Genomic DNA, 24133 nt, shown 5'->3' on the forward strand with positions numbered 1-24133 from the left:
GGGCATTGGCTCGGCCGCCGTTGTTGCAGGCATCGAAGTCGGTGAGAAAGGGTGGGGCGTTGGCTCGGCCGCTGATGTTGCAGGCATCCAAGTCGGTGAGAAAGGGTGAGGCGTTGGCTCGGCCATCGTTGTTGCCGGCGTCCAAGTTGGTGAGACCAGGTGGGGAGTTGGCTCGGCCGCGGTTGTTGCCGGAGTCCAAGTCGGTGATACTGGGTTGTCCGTTTGCTTGGCCGCCGTTGTTGCTGGAGTCCAAGTTGGTGAGACTGGGTTGTGCATTGGCTCGGCCGCCGTTGTTGCCGCATTCCAAGTCGGTGTGACTGGGTGGAGTGTCGGCTCGGCCGTCGTTGTTGCCAGCGTCCATGTCGGTGAGATTGGGTTGGGCATTGGCTCGGCCACCGTTATTGCAGGCATCCAAGTCGGTGAGAATGGGAGTGGCGTTGGCTCGGCCGCCGTTGTTGCCGGAGTCCAAGTCGGTGATACTGGGTTGTCCGTTTGCTCGGCCGCCGTTGTTGCCGGAGTCCAAGTTGGTGAGAGTGGGTTGGGCATTGGCTCGGCCGCTGTTGTTGCCGGAGTCCAAGTCGATGATACTGTGTTGTCCATTTTCTTGGCCGCCGTTGTTACTGGAGTCCAAGTTGGTGAGACTGGGTTGGGCATTGGCTCGGCTGCCGTTGTTGCAGGAATCAAAGTCGGTGAGAATGGGTCGGGCGTTAGCTCGTGTGTCGTTGTTGCCGGAGTCCAAGTCGGTGTGACTGGGTGGTGTGTTTGCTCGGCCGCCCTTGTTGCCGGCGTCCAAGTCGGTGAAATTGGGTGGGGCGTTGGCTCGGCCGCCGTTGTTTCCGGAGTCCAAGTCAAGGAGACTAGGTTGGATGTTGGCTCAGCCGCTGTTGTTGCAGGCATCCAAGACGGTAACACTGGGTGGGGCGTTGTTTCAGCTGCGGTTGTTGCCGGGGTCCAAGTCGGTGATACTGGGTTGTCCGTTGGCTCGGCCGCCGTTGTTGCCGGAGTCCGAGTTGGTGAGACTGGGTTGGGCATTGGCTCGGCCGCTGTTGTTGACAGGGTCCAAGTCGGTGACACTGGGTTGTCCTGTGGTTCGGCCGCCGTTGTTGCCGGAGTCCAAGTTGGTGGGCCTGGGTTGGGCATTGGCTCGGCCGCCGTTGTTGCAGGCATCCAAGTCGGTGAGAAAGGGTGGGGCGTTGGCTCGGCCGCTGATGTTGCAGGCATCCAAGTCGGTGAGAAAGGGTGAGGCGTTGGCTCGGCCATCGTTGTTGCCGGCGTCCAAGTTGGTGAGACCAGGTGGGGCGTTGGCTCGGCCGCGGTTGTTGCCGGAGTCCAAGTCGGTGATACTGGGTTGTCCGTTTGCTTGGCCGCCGTTGTTGCTGGAGTCCAAGTTGGTGAGACTGGGTTGTGCATTGGCTCGGCCGCCGTTGTTGCCGCATTCCAAGTCGGTGTGACTGGGTGGAGCGTCGGCTCGGCCGTCGTTGTTGCCAGCGTCCATGTCGGTGAGATTGGGTTGGGCATTGGCTCGGCCACCGTTATTGCAGGCATCCAAGTAGGTGAGAATGGGAGTGGCGTTGGCTCGGCCGCCGTTGTTGCCGGAGTCCAAGTCGGTGATACTGGGTTGTCCGTTTGCTCGGCCGCCGTTGTTGCCGGAGTCCAAGTTGGTGAGAGTGGGTTGGGCATTGGCTCGGCCGCTGTTGTTGCCGGAGTCCAAGTCGATGATACTGTGTTGTCCATTTTCTTGGCCGCCGTTGTTACTGGAGTCCAAGTTGGTGAGACTGGGTTGGGCATTGGCTCGGCTGCCGTTGTTGCAGGAATCCAAGTCGGTGAGAATGGGTCGGGCGTTAGCTCGTGTGTCGTTGTTGCTGGAGTCCAAGTCGGTGTGACTGGGTGGTGTGTTTGCTCGGCCGCCCTTTTTGCCGGCGTCCAAGTCGGTGAAATTGGGTGGGGCGTTGGCTCGGCCGCCGTTGTTTCCGGAGTCCAAGTCAAGGAGACTAGGTTGGATGTTGGCTCAGCCGCTGTTGTTGCAGGCGTCCAAGACCGTAACACTGGGTGGGGCGTTGTTTCAGCTGCTGTTGTTGCTGGCGTCCAAATCGGTGAGACTGTGTGGGGTGTTGGCTCGGCCGCCGTTGTTGCAGGTGTCCAAGTCGATGTGACCGGGTGGGGCATTTTCTCGGGCGCGGTTGTTGCCGTAGTCCAAGTCGGTGTGACTTTGTGGAGCGTCGGCTCGGCCGCCGTTGTTGCCGTAGTCCAAGCCGGTGATACGGGGTTGAGCATGTGCTCGGCCGCCGTTGTTGCCGGAGTCCAAGTTGGTGGGACTGGATTGGGTATTTGCTTGGCCACCGTTGTTGCAGGCATCCAAGTCGGTGAGAATGGGTGGGGCATTGGCTCGGCCGACGATGTTGCTGCAGTCCAAGTCGGTGAGACTGGGTGGAGCATTGGCTCGGCCGGCGTTGTTGCCGGTGTCCAAGTCGGTGTGACCGGGTGGGGTGTTGGCTTGGCCATGGTTGTTGCCGGAGTCCAAGTTGGTGAGACTCGGTTGGGTGTTGGCTCAACCGCCATTGTTTCAGGCGTCCAAGTTGGTGAGACTCGGTTGGGTGTTGGCTCAGCTGCCATTGTTTCAGGCGTCCAAGTCGGTAAGACTGGGTGGAGCGTTGGCTCGGCCGCCATTGTTGCCGGCGTCCAAGTCGGTGTGACCGGATGGGCCGGCGTCCAAGTTGGTGGGACTGGGTGGGGCGTTGGCTCAGCTGCGGTTGTTGCCGGAGTCCAAGTCGGTGATACTGGGTTGTCCGTTGGCTCGGCTGCCGTTGTTGCCAGAGTCCAAGTTGGTGAGACTGGGTTGGGCATTGGCTCGGCCGCCGTTGTTGCCGGAGTCCAACTTGGAGGGACTGGGTTGTCCGTTGGTTCAGCCGCCGTTGTTGCCGGAGTCCAAGATGGTGAGACTGGGTTGGGCATTGGCTCGGCCGCCGTTGTTGCAGGCATCCAAGTCGGTGAGAATGGGTGGGGCGTTGGCTCGGCCGCCGATGTTGCTGCAGTTGAAGTCGGCCAGACTGGGTGGAGCGCTGGCTTGGCCATGGTTGTTGCCGTAGTCCAAGTTGGTGATACTGGGTTGTCCGTTGGCTCGGCTGCCGTTGTTGCCGGAGTCCAAGTTGGTGAGACTGGGTTGGGCATTGGCTCGGCCGCCGTTGTTGCCGGAGTCCACGTTGGTGAGACTGGGTTGTCCGTTGGTTCAGCCGCCGTTGTTGCCGGAGTCCAAGTTGGTGAGACTGGGTTGGGTATTTGCTCGGCCACCGTTGTTGCAGGCATCCAAGTCGGTGAGAATGGGTCGGGCATTGGCTCGGTCGCTGATGTTTCTGCAGTCCAAGTCGGTGAGACTGGGTGGAGCATTGGCTCGGCCGGCGTTGTTGCCGGTGTCCAAGTCGGTGTGACCGGGTGGGGTGTTGGCTTGGCCATGGTTGTTGCCGGAGTCCAAGTTGGTGATACTGTGTTGTCCATTTTCTTGGCCGCCGTTGTTACTGGAGTCCGAGTTGGTGAGACTGGGTTGGGCATTGGCTCGTGCACTGTTGTTGCCGGAGTACAAGTCGGTGATACTGGGTTGTCCATTTTCTTGACCGCCATTGTTACTGGAGTCCAAGTTGGTGAGACTGGGTTGGGCATTGGCTCGGCTGCCATTGTTGCAGGAATCCAAGTCGGTGAGAATGGGTCGGGCGTTAGCTTGGGTGCCGTTGTTGCCGGAGTCCAAGTCGGTGTGACTGGGTGGTGTGTTTGCTCGGCCGCCCTTGTTGCCGGCGTCCAAGTCGGTGAAATTGGGTGGGGCGTTGGCTCGGCCGCCGTTGTTTCCAGAGTCCAATTTAAGGAGGCTAGGTTGGATGTTGGCTCAGTCGCTGTTGTTGCAGGCGTCCAAGACGGTAACACTGGGTGGGGCGTTGTTTCAGCTGCTGTTGTTGCTGGCGTCCAAATCGGTGAGACTGTGTGGGGTGTTGGCTCGGCTGCCGTTGTTGCAGGTGTCCAAGTCGATGTGACTTGGACACCGGTTGTTGCCGGAGTCCACGTCGGTGTGACTTTGTGGAGCGTCGGCTCGGCCACCATTGTTGCCGTAATCCAAGCCGGTGATACGGGGTTGGGCATTTGCTCGGCCGCCGTTGTTGCCGGAGTCCAAGTTGGTGAGACTGGGTTGGGCATTTGCTCGGCCGCCGTTGTTGCAGGCATCCAAGTCGGTGAGAATGGGTGGGGCGTTGGCTCAGCCGCCGATGCTGCTGCAGTCGAAATCGGTGAGACTGGGTGGAGCGCTGGCTTGGTCATGGTTGTTGCCGGAGTCCAAGTTGGTGAGACTCGGTTGTCCGTTGGTTCGGCCGCCGTTGTTGCCGGAGTCCAAGTTGGTGAGACTGGGTTGGGAATTGGCTCGGCCGCCGTTGTTGCAGGCATATAAGTCGGTGAGAATGGGTGGGGCGTTGGCTCGGCCGCCGATGTTGCTTCAGTCGAAATCGGTGAGACTGGGTGGAGCGCTGGCTTGGTCATGGTTGTTGCCGGAGTCCAAGTTGGTGAGACTCGGTTGTCCGTTGGTTTGGCCGCTGTTGTTGTCGGAGTCCAAGATGGTGAGACTGGGTTGGGCATTGGCTCGGCCGCCGTTGTTGCAGGCATCCACGTTGGTGAGAATGGGTGGGGAGCTGGCTCGGCCGCCGTTGTTGCAGGCGTCCAAGTCGGTAAGACTGTGTGGGTTGTTTGTTCGGCCACTGTTTTTTCCTGCGTCCAAGTCGGTGAGACTGGGTGGGGCATTGGTTCGACCGCCGTTGTTTCTGCCGTCCAATTTGGTGAGACTGGGTTCGGTGGTAGCTGGGCTGCCATAGTTGCAGCCGTCCAATTTTGCAAGATTGGGTCGGTTTGTTTGCCACTGGTAGTGCCACTGGTTGCTGGTCTGATACTGATGGTGGTAGGCCATGAAGTCGCTTGGCTGTTATTACCAGATGTGGTTGTTTTGAGGTCTGAATAGAAAATAGGAATGATCAAGCAAAAACTTAAAATGGATTCACACAATCAATTGATAAATGTGTTTGTTGGGTTGTTTTAGTGTTGATAACTGGACCTAGATTCAGTTGCATATTACCACGTACTAGCAGCTGCAACATCAGTGTGCTATGGATCAATATTGTTGACAGACTCTTGATGGGAAACATCTAAATCAGGGGTGTAATGCTTCGTTGTAACTATGATTTGATTACAGTCATAATTTGATGTTGCTGATGCGATTCAAGGACGACATTGTTTTGTTAGAATGATATAATCCGAAATGGTGCAGTGAAATAAAAATAAATTCTTTAACTTTTCAACAACAAAAAAATCAAGCAGTGTGCCTGTGAAATAAATACTGAATTTACGGACACTGCAGGTCAACTTTCCTATGTTCCTGTTATTTCTTGCAAGGGAATTATATATAAATGAATCATAAATACAAACAAGCAAGTAAACAACATTTAATGGCCAATGCATCAACAACTTATTTGAACAAAGTGAAACCAACACTTAAGGTTGAATTAAGAGGAAACATTTTGTGCTCTCATTTTAAATATTTAAGGATTTTTCAATAAAAGTACAGTAACCAACATTTCGACAGTAAATTTACTGGTTACTTTGCTGTTGTTTTTCAACACAAAATTATAATATAGAAAAATAAAGTGCAACCAGCATCTCTTCAGGTTGAAAAAACAGTAGATTTACCTGAGAAATTTCAGGTTAAATGAGCAGTGGTTTGATCTGCTACCATTCTCATTTCAATAAACAGCTACGGTGGCCGAGAAAAGTCACAAAAAAATGCAAATTCCATAACACAACAACAACAACACAACAACTTTTCAGCTATAGCATGATTGCAAAAGCCACTACAAATACAAATGTCACAACACAACAACAATAAGCCAAAACACAACAACAAAGACGTAAAATAATTGACAGCGAACAAGTTTGACGATGGACCACAATGGCTGAAGCGGAAAGTTGAAAACAGTGTTGTGAACAAAGTTGGAAAAGTCAACAACTGTTCCACCGTTTTCAATCTTCCGCCTCAGCCACTCGGTCCGCTGACGAAAGTTGCTCAGTGGCTTAAAGTTGTGTTATGGCTTTATGTTATTGTGTTGTGGTGTTTGTTTTTGTTGTGGCTTTTGTAATCGTGCTTTTGCTGAGAGTTGTTGCGTTGTGGCTTTAGGCTTTATGTTTTTAAAGCCCGCAAGGCAGTGTTGTTTACACTGTAAAAAAAAATTCTGTAAAAAAACGGTCATCTACTGGCAGCTACGGCTGCCAAACGAAAACCATAAAATTAAAGTAAAACATTGTAAACCAAATAATGATCAAAAACATTATATTTACAGAAATTTTCATGAAACGTTTTGCGGAAAAATATCGTAATTTTACAGATTTTTACTAAATTATCAAGATCAACCACCTTTAATAAAGTGACGATGCAAACAGTTCTGCAGAAAAATACCTTTATTCTACAGAGTTTTTCCAAATTATTACGATCAAACACTTTTCAATCAATCATCAATCAATCAATGTTTATTTATATAGCCCTAAATCACAAGTGTCTCAAAGGGCTGTACAAGCCACAACGACATCCTCGGTACAGAGCCCACATACGGGCAAGGAAAAACTCACCCCAGTGGGACGTCGGTGAATGACTATGAGAAACCTTGGAGAGGACCGCATATGTGGGTAACCCCCCCCCTCTAGGGTAGACCGAAAGCAACGGATGTCGAGTGGGTCTGACATAACATTGTGAAAGTCCAGTCCACAGTGGATCCAACACATCAGCGGGAGTCCAGTCCACAGCGGGGCCAACAGGAAACCATCCCGAGCGGAGACGGGTCAGCAGCGCAGAGATGTCCCCAACCGATGCACAGGCTAGTGGTCCACCCGGGGTCCCGGCTCTGGACAGCCAGCACTTCATCCATGGCCACCGGACCTATGCAACTCCCCCTCGCAAGGGACAGGGGAGAAGAGGAGAGAAGAAAAGAAACGGCAGATCAACTGGTCTAAAAAAGGGGGGGTCTATTTAAAGGCTAGATTATACAAATGAGTTTTAAGATGGGACTTAAATGCTTCTACTGAGGTAGCATCTCTAACTGTTACCGGGAGGGCATTCCAGAGTACTGGAGCCCGAATAGAAAACGCTCTATAGCCCGCAGACTTTTTTTTGGCTCTGGGAATCACTAATAAGCCGGAGTTCTTTGAACGCAGATTTCTTGTCGGGACATATGGTACAATACAATCGGCGAGATAGGCTGGAGCTAAACCGTGTAATATTTTATACGTAAGTAGTAAAACCTTAAAGTCGCATCTTAAGTGCACAGGAAGCCAGTGCAAGTGAGCCAGTATAGGCGTAATATGATCAAACTTTCTTGTTTTTGTCAAAAGCCTTGCAGCCGCATTTTGTACCAACTGTAATCTTTTAATGCTAGACATAGGGAGGCCCGAAAATAATACGTTACAGTAATCGAGACGAGACGTAACGAACGCATGAATAATGATCTCAGCGTCGCTAGTGGACAAGATGGAACGAATTTTAGCGATATTACGGAGATGAAAGAAGGCCGTTTTAGTAACACTCTTAATGTGTGACTCAAACGAGAGAGTTGGGTCGAAGATAATACCCAGATTCTTTACCGAGTCTCCTTGTTTAATTGTTTGGTTGTCAAATGTTAAGGTGGTATTATTAAATAGATGTTGGTGTCTAGCAGGACCGATAATCAGCATTTCCGTTTTCTTAGCGTTGAGTTGCAAAAAGTTAGCGGACATCCATTGTTTAATTTCATTAAGACACGCCTCCAGCTGACTACAGTCCGGCGTGTTGGTCAGCTTTAGGGGCATGTAGAGTTGAGTGTCATCAGCATAACAGTGAAAGCTAACACCGTACTTGCGTATGATGTCACCCAGCGGCAGCATGTAAATACTAAAGGGTGCAGGGCCAAGAACCGAACCCTGGGGAACTCCGCACGTTACCTTGACATAGTCCGAGGTCACATTGTTATGGGAGACGCACTGCATCCTGTCAGTAAGATAAGAGTTAAACCAAGACAAGGCTAAGTCTGACATACCAATACGTGTTTTGATACGCTCTAATAAAATATTATGATCGACGGTATCGAAAGCGGCGCTAAGATCAAGAAGCAGCAACATAGATGACGCATCAGAATCCATCGTTAGCAATAGATCATTAGTCATTTTTGCGAGGGCTGTCTCCGTAGAGTGATTTGCCCTGAAACCGGATTGAAAAGGTTCACAGAGATTGTTAGTCACTAAGTGTTCATTTAGCTGCTGTGCAACAGTTTTTTCGAGAATTTTGGAAATAAACGGAAGGTGGGAGACCGGTCGGTAGTTTACCATGAGGTCAGGATCGAGGTTAGGTCTTTTGAGCAGAGGATGAATAACCGCTTTTTTGAATGCTAGGGGAACAGTGCCGGAGGAAAGTGATAAGTTTATAATATTTAACACTGATGGACCTAATAATACAAACAGTTCCTTGATAAGTTTCCCAGGAAGTGGGTCAAGTAAACATGTTGTTTGTTTTATCCCACTTACACGCTGTAATAATTCCTCTAATGTTATTTCATCAAAAATAGAGAGACTATTTTGGAGGGCAGTGTCCGTCGTATATACAGTCGTATTTGTGTTAATAGAGCCCAGTTGTAGCTGGGATGCGTTGTCTTTAATCTCCTTTCTAATGAGTTCAATTTTCTTATTAAAGAAATTCATAAAATCATCTGCCGAGTGGGTGGAGCTACTGGGAGGAGTCCCTTGTTGGGTTAGCGATGCTACTGTACTAAACAGAAATTTAGGATCGTTTTTGTTGAGGCGGATGAGATTTGAGTAGTATTTAGCTTTAGCTAAGGTAAGCATGCGTTTATAAGTTATTAAACTATCACTCCATGCTTGATGGAAAACCTCAAGTTTAGTCGCGCGCCATTTGCGTTCCAGTTTTCTACATGATAATTTATGAGCTCTAATTTCTTCTGTAAACCATGGGGTGCGCCTTTTAGGGGCCCTTTTTTGCTTTAGCGGTGCTATACTATCAATAATTTCGCGCAAGGCATCGTCAAAGTTGTTAGTGAGTTTATCAATAGAGCCGACATAATTTGGGAATGGTGCTATTACCGAAGGCAGTAGGTCAGCAAGAGTCATCGTTGTGGCAGCATTAATGTTGCGGCCGCTATAGCAGTTATTATTATTATTAGCTTGTTGACAAAGAGTCAAAACTTCAAATTTTATAAGGTAATGATCGGACATTACTTTAGTATATGGAAGTATCATAACTTTGGAGGTGGTGACACCCCTGACAAGCACTAGATCTATTGTATTACCGTTGCGATGCGTGGGTTCATGTATTATTTGTGTAAGACCACAGCTATAAATTATGGTTTGGAGCGCCACGCACTGAGGGTCCGATGGGGTATTCATATGGATATTAAAGTCCCCTATTATGATTATATTGTCGGCGTGCGTCACTAGATCAGCAACGAACTCTGAGAATTCACTGATAAAGTCCGAATAGGGCCCAGGGGGGCGGTAGATAACAGCCAGGTCGAGAGGTAGCGGTGTGACAGACCTCATAGTAAGCACCTCAAACGATTTATATTTATTATTTAGGTTAGGGGTAAGGTTGAAATTTTCATTGTATATTAGTGCGACACCCCCTCCCCTTTTAAGAGGGCGGGCAACATGCGCATTCGTATAGTTAGGAGGAGATGCCTCATTGAGCGCAAAAAATTCGTCCGGTTTGAGCCAGGTTTCGCTAAGACCAATGACGTTAAGATTGTTGTCTCTAATGACCTCATTAACCAATAACGCCTTGGGAGACAATGATCTTATGTTTAAAAAGCCCATATTATAGGTATTGGGCTGTTTTGACGAGTTTTTGTTAAGATTATCCGTAGTGGCAATATTAACAATGTTGCGTTTATTATGCGTAGTGCACTTTAAATAGTTTCGACCATATCTAGGAATTGATATGACGGGAATTTTCCGATTGTTTGCTTGGTGCTGCAATAGACTGGACATATCACAATTTGCCACCTCAGTAGAATGCATGTCCACCCCTGACACAGACACAACAGAAAAAACATTATGTGAATTGTGTATTATTCTAAGAGAATTGCTATGCGTACATGGATTATCCAGCCTGGCGCTGGCTAGTTCTAGCTTAACTGACTCCTCACCCGGACTAACAGACATTGTAATTGCCTGTGACCGGGCTTGCTCTAGTGTAGTCAGTCAAGTGAGACTTAAATAGTAGTCTATGTTTCTAGACAGGATGATGGCGCCTTCCTGGTTAGGGTGAAGGCCGTCTCTCATCAGCAAGCCTGGTTTGCCCCAGAAAGAGGGCCAGTTATCAATAAACGTTAGTCCCTGCTGCCTACAGTAGCTAGCCAACCACTTGTTAAGCGAGACTAATCTGCTATATCTCTCATCATTGCCTCTCGCAGGCAGGGGGCCAGAGACAATTACTCGATGCCTGGACATCTTTCTGGCGAGATCACAAGTCCTGGCTATGTTTCTCTTTGTAATCTCTGACTGTCTCATTCTAGTGTCATTGGAGCCAACGTGTACAACTATATTCGCATAATTAGTGGTGCGATTAGCCTGTCGTACGTGTTTACTAGGCCTGTTGCGAGTTAGCTCCCTAAGATTAGCTTCAATGTCAGGTGCTCTGGCCCCGGGGATACACTTTATTGTGGCTGGTTTGCTAAGCTTTATGTTTCGGGTGATGGAGTCCCCTATAACTAAGGTGTGGTGCCCGGTAGACTGGGGTGTAGGACTAGCTAAAGAGCTAAATCTATTATGCGTCTCAACCGGTACACCGTAGCTTGTAGGCCGCTTAGGACTGCTACAAGCTGGGCTAGTTAGCTCGCTACAGCTAACGCTAGCAGATGTGTCCGCAACATCTAAAGTTACGACATTACTCTGCTCTAACTGGCGGACACGGCCCTCTAGCAGAGCCAACCTCTCCGTGAGTATGGTGCAAGACGCGCAGGAAGCCATTACTCACAGTGTTTTCTGTCACCGAGTGAAGTTCCTGCTGTCCTCAGGGAAGTGGTCGCGGTCTGTAGGAGTAGCTTCTTACTGACCGGCGCTGCCTTTCTCCGCGCTAGCTTAGCAGCTAGCTAGCTGAGGAAAGGGTGGTGGGACAGAGATCGGGTGATTTGCAAGTTAAATAGTACCACTAAAAATGTTTGAGAAGTGATAAAGAAAGCTGTAGAACAATTAAAAGCACACAGATAGAGCGCTACTTAGCTTTTTCGCAACAGCGAACAGACGGCGAGCAGTCACGCACGGTGAACCGGAACCGGTTAATGAATGCTGGCAGTTCCACAGAAAAATACCATTATTTTACAGATTTTTTCTGAATTGTTAAGATCAACCACCTTTAATAAAGTGACGATGCAAACAGTTCCGCAGAAAAATACCTTTATTAGATTGTTAGTATGGACATAGACTTTTATATAACAAGCTACATATTTAATAAAAGATAATTACTGTAATTTTACATGAATTTGAAAGTAATTTAAGAAAACAGAAAATGCTATGTATAATTAATTTGGTATTTTTCTGTAAAAAAAAAAGAAATATATATAGTTTGTCATTACTGGCATATTACTTAAAATAACAGGCGGATTGTTTATTTACAGATAATGTCTTCAATTCTACAGTTTTATAAACTATTTAAAAAAAATAGAAAAATTACAGTAGAAATTTAGAGTAAATTAACCATAAAAATAGGATTTTTTTTTTTACAGTGTAGAATGGAAATGACAGCGCACAACCATGACGTCATCACAATTGTCCGTTTGTGCCATGTACACGCATACGCTCAGCGGGGAGTTTTGGATCTTTACACTTTGGCCAGCGTTTGTAAAAGTCTGCCTTTTTTTTTTGTCCTGTCCAGCTTCTCAGGCAAATCATACAGTTGATGTGAGATGCCCATATCGGCTGTACATATTTACTTTACAAAAGAGAAGTGTAGGATACTTCTCTTGTTGCCTTATTTGTATTTGACTTTATTAAATGTATTTGTATTATTATTTGGTGCAGCCGGGCCGGAGCAGGAGGGGATAGAAAGAGGAAAAAAGGAAGACGGGGGGAAATTGTGGGGACAAAAGGGGGATAAGACAGAGAGACGAAAACAACAACAGCAAACAACAACAACAATAATAGAGCAACATCAGCAAATAGGCATGTACAAATATGATGGTAAAAGTGATAGCAAAGAAGCAGTTAGTGAAATAAAAAATAATACAGAAATGACAATGAGCAATATTACACTACAAATGGAGCAATACAAATACTAATAGAAATAGCACAATTGATAATGAATAATACCAATAATTTACCAATAAAGTCTGCCTTTTTAAAGACAAAAGTATGCGTCTGCGTGTAGACAAGAGGCCGAAACGTGAGCTTTGACTACCAAACGAGGCAAAATGCCGTAAAAAAACAACAAAAACGTAACAACGCCTCGAGTCAGCGAAAATTCCTCAAATATATTTTGTAACCGAATTACTCGAGGAATCGTTGCAGCTCTAGTTACACCCCTAATCTACATTGATGTGCAATTTAACCACATGTGTCTTTCTCACCTTCACCGCTCACGTTGCTCAGGATGCTTCTGCTCTCCAGCTTGGTGACGATGTCCTCCTTGACGCCAGTCAGCTGAAACACACATTCGTACTTGCCCTCCATGTTGGCCGTCACGTCCATGTCCACAGACATCTGGAAGGTTCCGTCTTGGTTTTGGAGCATTTCTCCGTGCTCCACGCCCTCGTGCAGCTTCTCGCCGTCTTTCCTCCAAAACATGACGGCTTTGTCGGGGTAGAAACCTGTTGCGTTGCAGCTGACCAGAGAAGATGGTGTCTTCCAGAGTAGGGACACCTTTGGAAGCTCTGCACAGGAAGTGAGGTCATGTATCAACAGAGGACAATATGGAGAGAAGGTGTGGACGGAAAGGGAGAAAATAGGAAGAGGATAAAGAGAGTGTAGTTTGTAATGCTAATAATGCAGTGACGTGCAGTCAGGGGAGGCAGGTGAGGCGGGGCCTCACGTGCCATCATGGAAAGAAAAAAAAAGTAAAAAGAAAAAAAATTAACTACATTGTTATATGTATCCAGTGATTATACTATAAAGTTATTTTCCATTTAACTTCACCAGTTTTAGATTATTTTTATTCAAAATCGCTGAATTTTCACATTTGCCGTTCAAATACTGAGAAGAGACTTGCGGTGAGTCAGCAGCCAGTTGAGCCTCACCATGGATTGCGCAATGACTCGGCTAACTGCTGGCCTGCTGTGCAGTGAGACCGTATTACTAGATGAATTATATTATGCATTTCCATAGTTTAGTTAGCTGAGGTATATAATGTACAGTGTATTTTGTCAACAACTGTATGTGTGTGACGTATTTCTTGTGCTGAGCAATCATAAAACGGCTGCGAAGACGCACTGGCTGAGGCTCGCAGTAATCCCGCCTCCTGGTGGTAGAGGGCGCTAGTGATCCCAGGGATCATTTTTGCGACTACTCGGCTGCAGAATAAGTGACAACAAGCAGCAACAGTTAGCGATCGTTTATTTTTTCCTCTCGCCTGAACTTTTAACATGGAGGATTACATCTAAAATAAAACAGTTTTCTAAACTGGACTTTCAATCGAAGTAGGAGGTAATAATTAAAGGAAGATCTCCATCGAGACAGAGAGACTTTTAAAACTGAAGAAAGATAAGGAAGACTTCTATAAACAAGTTATCGATGCTTTTGTTCAGAAGGAGCGGCGCATGGACTTCATTTATAAGTAAAGGTAAGACCATAATAACGTTTTTTTTTTATTAAATGTGCTTTTTTGTGTGCTACAGTTTGTATGTGTAAAGTTAAAGTTAAGTTAAAGTACCAATGATTGTCACACACACACTAGGTGTAATGAAATTTGTCCTCTGCATTTGACCCATCCCCTTGTTCACCCCCTGGGAGGTGAGGGGTGCAGTGGGCAACAGCGGCGCCGCGCCCAGGAATCATTTTTGGTGATTTAACCCCCAATTCCAACCCTTGATGCTGAGTGCCAAGCAGGGAAGAATGCTGGTATGAGCTTTTAAACATAACTCGTTAACTGCTGCCAATCAAATGGTGAACAAGATACTCTTTAGGGTTCATATGTTTGTAAATCTGACTGTGATGAAGTCAGTACCTCACCAGCCATGAACCTCACCGCACGTCACTGTAATAATGTTGCTATAGGGAACATGCTCACATGGTTACAAAGGTGAAAGTGAAAGGTGAGGTTCTACCTGTTCTCATTAAGATGCTCACAAACATCTTCAAGTAAGAAGGACACTCCTCAGTGTAGAACTTGAAGGTGTCTGGTGGAGCTTTGTTATCGCCCCAGATCAGGTTGGTGTGATCCACTTGTTCTTTTGCTGCGGTCCACTTCCTCAACTCTGACGGTGTGGTTTGTCCTTCCATGTCTTCATAATACCAACCTCTGACCTCATCAGTCTCATCATTCCATTTACATCCAGAATACCACAGAGCATAGTAGATATCTGAGGGAGTAAGAAGACATAGTTACGTAAAAATGTATTCCTTTTACTGACTCAAGTTCTTATGAGTCACTCACTAAAGTGTCTATTGGGGTACTTCTTTCACTTAAATTACTCGTCACAAAGGCATGTGCACAAAAGTAATGTGTGTGTTTTACAAAGTAATGTGTGCGTATTACAAAGTATTAAAAGAGTACATCAAATATATTTTAAAAGTTGAAAGTTCAACATAAACAAACCGTCTGTTGCTTTGAAACTTTTCAAAAGGGTTTCAAATCTGTTTGTGAAGAACTGCTCATGAGCAGCAGACTTCTCGGTCTCTCTCTGCCAGTACTGAGGATCCTCTGCTGTGATTTTTCTCGTCCAGTTCTGTGCCGGTTCTACTTTTCTGCTGTTGTCGCTGCCGTAGTAGTAAATTTTGGTTCCATCCAGTTTACCATCTTCAAAATACTCTTTGACCTTTGAATTTTGAAAAGTCATCATTAGGATATGCTCCAGTGTGTGATTCACTAAAAGAAAAAGAAAAACATATTCATTTAAATATTATTTCATATTCAACAATATTTTAATATTATCCATCCATCCATTCATTCATCCGTCTTCTTCCACTCATCCAAAATGTTGTCGCGGGGGCAGCAGCCTAAGCAAAGAAGCACAGACTTCCCTCTCCCCAGCTACTTTCTTCCATCTCTTCCCGGGAGATCTTGAGGTGTTCCCAGGCGAGCTGGGAGACATAGTGTCTCCAGCGTGGCCTGGGTTTCCCTTGTGGCCTCCTACTGGTCGGACGCGCCCTAAACAACTCCCCAGGGATGCGGTCGGGGGCATTCTGATCAGATGCCCGAACCACATCATGTGGCTCCTCTCGATGTGGAGGAGAAGCGGCTTTACTGTGAGCTCCTCCTGAATGACAGAGCTTCTCACCCAACGGAGGAAACTAATTTCGCCCAAGTCGACGTGATCTTTGTTCTTTTGGTCATCACCCAAAGCTCATGACCATAGGTGAGGATGGGGACTTAGATCGACCGGTAAATTGAGAGCTTTGCCTTAGCTTAGCTCCTTCTGCACCACGATGGACTGATACAGGGTCCACATCACTGCAGATGCTGCACCGATCCGCCTATCAATCTGACGATCCACTCTTCCCTCACTCATGAACAAGACTATGAGGTACTTGAACTCCTCCACTTGGGACAGGGTCTTCTCCCCAACCTGGAGATGGCACTCCACCCTTTTCCGGGCGAGAACCATAGAATCGGACTTGGAAGTGCTGATTCATCCCAGTCGCTTCACACTCAGCTGTGGACCAATAATTATTATTTCATTTTTAATTGGTCATCTGTGTTTTGTTGAGTTTGTACATGTGGGAAATATTTTTTTACAATGGGGCTTGAATAATTTTACTATTTTCTAGGGATGTCCGATAATGGCTTTTTGCCGATATCCGATATTCCGATATTGTTCAACTCTTAATTACAGATACCGATATCAACCGATGCCGATATACACAGTCGTGGAATTAACACATTATTATGCCTAATTTGGACAACCAGGTATGGTGAAGATAAGGTCAGTTCTGCCTCAGTTATTAAGATTACTTTATTTAGTGTGTGTTTATTTCCGAGTCATTTCAGTTGGTTCTGTTAAGTGAGCTGTACCTTTAAGAAACACGCAGATAGGTCACGTGTTTAAAGATTTCAAACTTGTGCGCACAACTCCGATTCACTCCTCGTGTTTCTCAGCAAACAACTATCACATCTTATGCTGTTCGTGGCATCGTTGGTATGTACCTATATTTAATGTTTATAGTACACCATGAGTCATATTTAGCTGTGAAATGTGTGTGTTTTATGATGTTAGACGATCTCTGATTGCATTACCTGTTCAGGTCGGCTAACTTTCATTTGTTGTCATCTGCCTCCATCTAGTGGACGTTTTGTTGTACTGTTACTTAAGACAATTTAAACTGTAGAAAGCTCAATTGTCACTGGTATTATTAACCATAACAACACATACAGTGGTGTGTGACAAAGTTAAACTTAGATTTAATTCAAATGGAATACTTGATAATCTGTGGTCTGTGATATGACATTATTAAGTTAATTTAATTCATGCATTTACATTTACAATGTTGTGTCCTACAGTTTCACCCTTGCAATTGTCAATAAACCCTGGCCTGGTGTTCAGAGTTTTGATGAGCGGAATGTGTTGAACTTACTGCCTTCGTGTACAAGTGTGCTTAAGGAAGGCAGGATAAGGTCCTTTTTAAAAATAATAATAAAATAAGATAAATTAATTAAAAACATTTTCTTGAATAAAAAAGAAAGTAAAACAAAATAAAAACAGTTACATAGAAACTAGTAATTAATGAAAATGAGTAAAATTAACTGTTAAAGGTTAGTACTATTAGTGGACCAGCAGCACGCACAATCATGTGTGCTTACGGACTGTATCCCTTGCAGACTGTATTGATATATATTGATATATAATGTAGGAACCAGAATATTAATAACAGAAAGAAACAACCCTTTTGTGTGAATGAGTGTGAATGAGTGTAAATGGGGGAGGGAGGTTTTTTGGGTTGGTGCACTAATTGTAAGTGTATCTTGTTGATATATGTTGATTATGTTGATTTAATTAAAAAAACAAAAAAACAAAAAAAACGATACCGATAATAAAAAACAATACCGATAATTTCCGATATTACATTTTAAAGCATTTATCGGCTGATAATATCGGCAGGCCGATATTATCGGACATCTCTACTATTTTCATTTGTCAATAAACATGTTGCATTTATGACACATTTCCATTGAAGGATGAAAAAAATTAAATATACTGAATATATTTTTAAATGTATTTTCATATATTTGAAATTAAAGGCCTACTGAAAGCCACTACTACCAACCACGCAGTCTGATAGTTTATATATCAATGATGACATCTTAACATTGCAACACATGCCAATACGGCCGGGTTAACTTATAAAGTGCAATTTTAAAATTTCCGCCACACTTCCGGTTGAAAAACTCCTTTGGATATGATTTATGCGCGTGACGTCACAAAAGCAACGGAAGTGGTTGGACCCCATCGGACCCGATAGAAAAGCCTCTTGTTTTCTTCGACAAAATTCCACAGTATTCTGGACATCTGTGTTGGTGAATCTTTTGCAATTTGTTTAATGAACAATGGAGACTGCAAAGAAGAACGTTGTAGGTGGGATCGATCGGTGTCTTAGCGGCTAAGTACAATACTGTAATATCTGTGATATTTGCATTAGTGTACTGTGTCTTTAAGGGTTTGGGGAACGCGCATGCGCGAGTGAGTTGGCGGAGAACTTGAGTGTGTGTGAGCGTGACTTTTGGCTAACAGCAGCTCGTGTATGTGTGTGTGTTACTTTTTGAACTACAACCAGTTACTGCTTGTTAATAAAGCGATTGAGCAATTTGTTTAATGGACAATGGAGACTGCAAATAACAAAGTTGTAGGTGCGATCAGTGGAGCGGCGGACTACAGCAACACCAACACCAGGAGGTTGTGTTGTGTTTTGAGCAGGATAGCAGACGCACTACGGTGAGTCTAGCTTTGACTTCCAAACATTTGATCGCTTGCCCGTACGTGCGTGTCGATATGTGCATGTGACGTACGTAACTTTGGGGAAATATATGTTTCTTGCCGACTCTGATGGCGGCCGGGGTGTCGTCAAAAGCGTACAACGCCCGCCGCCGCATCTAAGTTAGCTACGCAGCTAGGTTAGCTTCTGTTTTTTTTTAGCTTCGCCAAGCGGAATATTATTAATCGTGTATTTACATGTTCATGGTTTAATAGTATTATTTATCTTCTGTCTATGCATCCAGTCAGGGTTTTTTTTATTTAGTTTCTATCTGCATTTGAGACTGCTATGCTATCGCGTTGGCTACGCAGCTAGGTTAGCTTCTGTTTTTTTTTAGCTTCGCCAAGCGGAATATTATTAATCGTGTATTTACATGTTCATGGTTTAATAGTATTATTTATCTTCTGTCTATGCATCCAGTCAGGGTTTTTTTTATTTAGTTTCTATCTGCATTTGAGACTGCTATGCTATCACGTTGGCTACGTAGCTAGGTTAGCTTCTGTTTTTTTAGCTTCGCCAAGCGGAATATTATTAATCGTGTATTTACATGTTCATGGTTTAATAGTATTATTGATCTTCTGTCTATCCATCCAGTCAGGGTTTTTTTTTAATTTAGTTTCTATCTGCATTTGAGACTGCTATGCTATCACGTTGGCTACGTAGCTAGGTTAGCTTCTGTTTTTTTAGCTTCGCCAAGCGGAATATTATTAATCGTGTATTTACATGTTCAGTCACTGTGAATGTCCATTTCGCGTTCTCGACTCTCATTTTCAAGAGGATATAGTATCTGAGGTGGTTTAAAATACAAATCTGTGATCCACAATAGAAAAAGGAGAGAGTGTGGAATCCAATGAGCCAGCTTGTACCTAAGTTACGGTCAGAGCGAAAAAAGATACGTCCATCACTGCCTCTCAAGTCCTTCACTGTAACGTTCCTCATCTACGAATCTTTCATCCTCGCTCAAATTAATGGGGTAATCGTCACTTTCTCGGTCCGAGTCTCTCTCGCTCCATTGTAAACAACGGGGAATTGTGAGCAGCACTACCGCTTGTGACGTCACGCTACTTCCGGTACAGGCAAGGCTTTTTTTATCAGCGAGCAAAAGTTGCGAACTTTATCGTCGATTTTCTCTACTAAATCCTTTCAGCAAAAATATGGCAATATCGCGAAATGATCAAGTATGACACATAGAATGGATCTGCTATTCCCGTTTAAATAAAACAATTTCATTTCAGTAGGCCTTTAAGATACTGTGGGTTATGTATTTGTTGATATTTTTTTGTTGTGTTTCTTATATTAAAAATGAAAATGGTATGATATTAATAATAATAATAATGATAATAATAGTTCTAATAATGATGATAATAATACCGGTAATACCATTAAACATGTCCGGAGGAGTAAAAATAAGCTACGCTGATTTAATACTACCACTTGTCAAACTAAATACAAAACATAATCATATGTTTACATAATTACATAATTTAATTATATTTAAAATTAAAACAGCTTGCAGGTAATTCTTCAATAAAGAATTCTACAATAAATGCAATGATCAAATAAGGCCCGGGTCTACTGTCCTGTCACTAGGGGGCGCTGTTTGGCATGCAGCCCCTCCATCCCCCAACGTAATGTAACTGTGATCAAGTTGCAAACACCTCCTTTAAAGGCCTACTGAAATGAATTTTTTTTATTTAAACGGGGATAGCAGATCTATTCTATGTGTCATACTTGATCATTTCGCGATATTGCCATATTTTTGCTGAAAGGATTTAGTATAGAACAACGACGATAAAGATTGCAACTTTTGGTATCTGATAAAAAAAAGGCTTGCACCTACCGGAAGTAGCGTGACGTAGTCAGTTGAACATATACGCAAAGTTCCCTATTGTTTACAATGATGGCCGCATGAAGTGAGAGAGATTCGGACCGAGAAAGCGACAATTTCCCCATTAATTTGAGCGAGGATGAAAGATTTGTGGATGAGTAAAGTGCAAGTGAAGGACTAGTGGGGAGTTGAAGCTATTCAGATAGGGAAGATGCTGTGAGAGCCGGGGGTGACCTGATATTCAGCTGGGAATGACTTCAACAGTAAATAAACACAAGACATATATATACTCTATTAGCCACAACACAACCAGGCTTATATTTAATATGCCACAAATTAATCCTGCATAAAAACACCTGCGTGTTTGTTATGCTAGCTCCTAGCTCCTCTGCTAGCTCCTAGCTCCATAGAACACGCCAATACAATTCAAACACCTGATCAACACACACAATCACTCAGCCCAAAAGACCGTTTACCTAACCCAAGGTTCATAAAGCTTATATATTTTTAAAAAGTTACGTACGTGACGCGCACATACGGTCAAGTTATCGAATGTTTAGCAGCCAAGGCTGCATACTCACGGTACCTGATATTCAGCTGGGAATGACTACAACAGTAAATAAACACAAGACATATATATACTCTATTAGCCACAACACAACCAGGCTTATATTTAATATGCCACAAATTAATCCTGCATAATAACACCTGCGTGTTTGTTATGCTAGCTCCTAGCTCCTCTGCTAGCTCCTAGCTCCATAGAACACGCCAATACAATTCAAACACCTGATCAACACACACAATCACTCAGCCCAAAAGACCGTTCACCTAACCCAAGGTTCATAAAGCTTATATATTTTAAAAAAGTTACGTACATACGCAAAAAAAAGTTGCGCACATACGGTCAAGCGATCAAATGTTTAGAAGCCAAAGCTGCATACTCACAGTAGCACGTCTGCGTCTTTGTCATCCAAATCAAAGTAATCCTGGTAAGAGTCTGTGTTGTCCCAGTTCTCTACAGGCGTCTGTGTATCGAAGTCAAAAGTCCTCCTGGTTAGAGTCTCTGTTATCCGAGTTCTTCCATCTTGACTGCATCTTTCGGGAATGTAAACAAAGAAGCGCCGGCTGTGTACTGTTGTTGCTGACTACGTTCGAAAAATACGTCCATTTCGCACCGACAACTTTCTTCTTTGCTTGCTCAGCTTCCTTCTCCATAATGCAATGAACATGATTGCAACAGATTCACGAACACAGATGTCCAGAATACTGTGGAATTATGAAATGAAAACAGAGCTTTTTCGTATTGGCTTCAATGTGGAAGGCATACCCGTGTTCCCCGGTCTACGTCACGCGCATACGTCATCCTCAGAGGCGTTTCGAACCGGAAGTTTAGCGGCAAATTTAAAATGTCACTTTATAAGTATTGGCATGTGTTATAATGTTAAGATTTCATCATTGATATATAAACTTTCAGACTGCGTGGTCGGTAGTAGTGGCTTTCAGTAGGCCTTTAACTTGCTTGGGACGATCATGCTTTCCTTAAGTCACTAATGTCCCCTCCTCCTTCAAACTGCTGCCTCATCATGTCGCTGTCGTCCCTCCTGACTTGTTTCAACCCCACGACTCTGTGGATGAGGGTAACCCTCATCCACTCACTCCCTCCTCCTCCTCTCTGTCCTTCTCCATCACCCTGATTAGCATTCTCAGCAGCAACAAAATCAAAGGGCTTTTTTTCCAACAAAGTTGCTAATAACTTGTTATTACTCAGCTTAAGAATTTACCTCCCACTTTCTTATCTCCTCTTAGTGCCACCCTATCTAGCTCTGTTTTTGGCGGGGCAGGGGTGAGGGGGGTGTTGACATCCATCAACACAAGTAATACAATAATGTATCAGAACTACATTTGGTTTTGAAAGTTGTTTTTTTCCACTGCGCGCGGCAATGTCCACTCAGTCATTAATACTGAGTTTTGACACACTTCATTTTGAGACACTTGTGATTAAGGGCTATATAAATAAACTGATTGATTGATTGATTGATTTAATCCTGGGGTACGTGCCCCGATTAAAGCGTCTCCCAACCGGTGTGGTGCGGCTGGGACAGTGGCAGTGCCAGCAACCTGAGGGTTCCTGGTTCGATCCCCACCTTCTACCAACCACGTCACATCCATCGTGTCCTTGAGCAAGTGTGTGAATGGGTGAATGTGTAAATACTTGAAGGTAGAAAAGCGCTATTCATCCATATCATCCATTTTCTACCGCTTGTCCCTTTTGGGGTCGCGGGGGGTGGTGCTGGAGCCTATCTCAGCTGCATTCGGGCGGAAGGCAGGGTGCACCCTGGACAAGTCGCCACCTCATCACAAGGCCAACACAGATAGACAGACAACATTCGCACTCACATTCACACACTAGGGACAATTTAGTGTTGCCAATCAACCTATCTCCAGGTGCGTGTTTTTGGGGAGGGAACCCACGCAGTCACGAGAAGAACATGCAAACTCCACACAGAAAGATCCCGAGCCCAGGATTGAACTCAGGACTACTCAGGACCTTCGTATTGTGAGGCACATGCGCCAACCCCTATCCCACCGTGCTGCCTAAGCGCTATACAAGTATAACCCATTTACCATTTAAGGCAAAAAGGAGTATCTTCCTATAGCCAAGCTGAAGCTTTAATATGCTTTATGAAACAATTCCATTAAATGAAAACTCCCTCTATCAAACAATATTATTTATTTATGACATGTCCAAAGATAATGAATAGCAGATTTATGACCATATACAAGACAACCGTTTGGCCCTACAGACAGATGAAGCCATGTACTGACACAGAGCGTTAATAACTTTTACAACTGTTACATTCATCGACACTGAGGGAGTATTTGCGTTTTCTAATGAGATAAAGTAAGATAAGAATAGCAAATGTCAGTTTTGATGTTACAAAGAACTTGACAAAGTGGTAAAGAAAAATAGCTTACCGGACTCCACACTGTGTATTTGCACAGCCAGAAGAAAGAATAAAATCAAATTCATGATGTCATTTCCACTTTAAAAGTGGGTTTTACCATGAATTGATTACGTGGACCCCGACTTAAACAAGTTGAAAAACTTATTCGGGTCTTACCATTTAGTGGTCAATTGTACGGAATATGTACTGAAATGTGCAATCTACTAATAAAAGTTTCAATCAATCAAAAACGGTTGAAGCTGTTGTCCTCTTGCAGGTCATCTGAATGACTCGCAAACCACTCGGTAGATGGAGGTCACACCTGTGAAAGCTCCTCCTCCCGCAGCCTGGTGCCTTCCCCATTCTGGTGTTGTCATCCTTACCCTGACGTCAGATATTTGCCGCCCGGGACTTCAGAAGGAAAGACAATAGAAAAGTGAACATACAAAATGTGACATTAACACTTTTTTTTTTTTTTGTAAACAAAAACATTTTTACATTCAATATAATCCTGCACAGTCTCAACCTGGAGTGAAGGTTAAAAAATGACCCCAGAGATGAGGTGCAGGATAGGGGAAGGTTTGGAGGCCATTCGGGTCCATCACCGTACAGGTCCAGTTCATGACCAGTTGGCACCTGGTGGTAACTGGAACCTCCAGTACCAGCTAGCAGAAGGGAAAAGCTGGGTAGTAACATCTTTACTATTTTTTTTTAGATAAAATGTACTGATCTAGAATAGATGATGTTTCTGCTGGTACAGATTTACTTTATAAAGGATACGTGTGACATGCTTCTCTTGTTACATTATTAGTATTTACTTCATTAAATGTTTGGACAATTTAAATGTTTGGTGCAACAGGAGGAGATAAAAGAAAAAAATAAGACTTGTGGGGGACAATACTGAGAGGACACAACAACCCCGCCCCCGTGGTTGGGGGCGGGATTGGGGGGCGTGGTTAAGAGGGGAGGAGTATATTTGCAGCTAGAATTCACCAAGTCATGTATTTCATATATATATAAAAAATATTTGACTTTCAGTGAATTCTAGTTATATATATATATATATATATATATATATATATATATATATATATATATATATATATATATATATATATATATATATATATATATATATATATATATATATATATATATATATATATATATATATATATAAATAAAT

General features: G+C 44.4%; 1 protein-coding gene across 1 annotated transcript; it reads right to left on the minus strand.

The window, feature by feature from the left end:
* On the minus strand, positions 1–23227 carry LOC133639913 (mucin-2-like; the record flags this gene model as incomplete). Its single annotated transcript, XM_062033601.1, has 5 exons — positions 22979–23227; positions 14804–15073; positions 14313–14567; positions 12621–12923; positions 1–4979 (listed from the first exon to the last, which is right to left on the minus strand). Coding segments are annotated over exons 1-5 (5862 nt in total), but the record flags the coding sequence as incomplete, so codon positions are not given.
* Between the last annotated feature and the right edge of the window lie 906 nt (positions 23228–24133).

The sequence above is a fragment of the Entelurus aequoreus genome, linkage group LG22, assembly GCF_033978785.1.
Source record: "Entelurus aequoreus isolate RoL-2023_Sb linkage group LG22, RoL_Eaeq_v1.1, whole genome shotgun sequence".
Lineage (NCBI taxonomy): Eukaryota > Metazoa > Chordata > Actinopteri > Syngnathiformes > Syngnathidae > Entelurus > Entelurus aequoreus.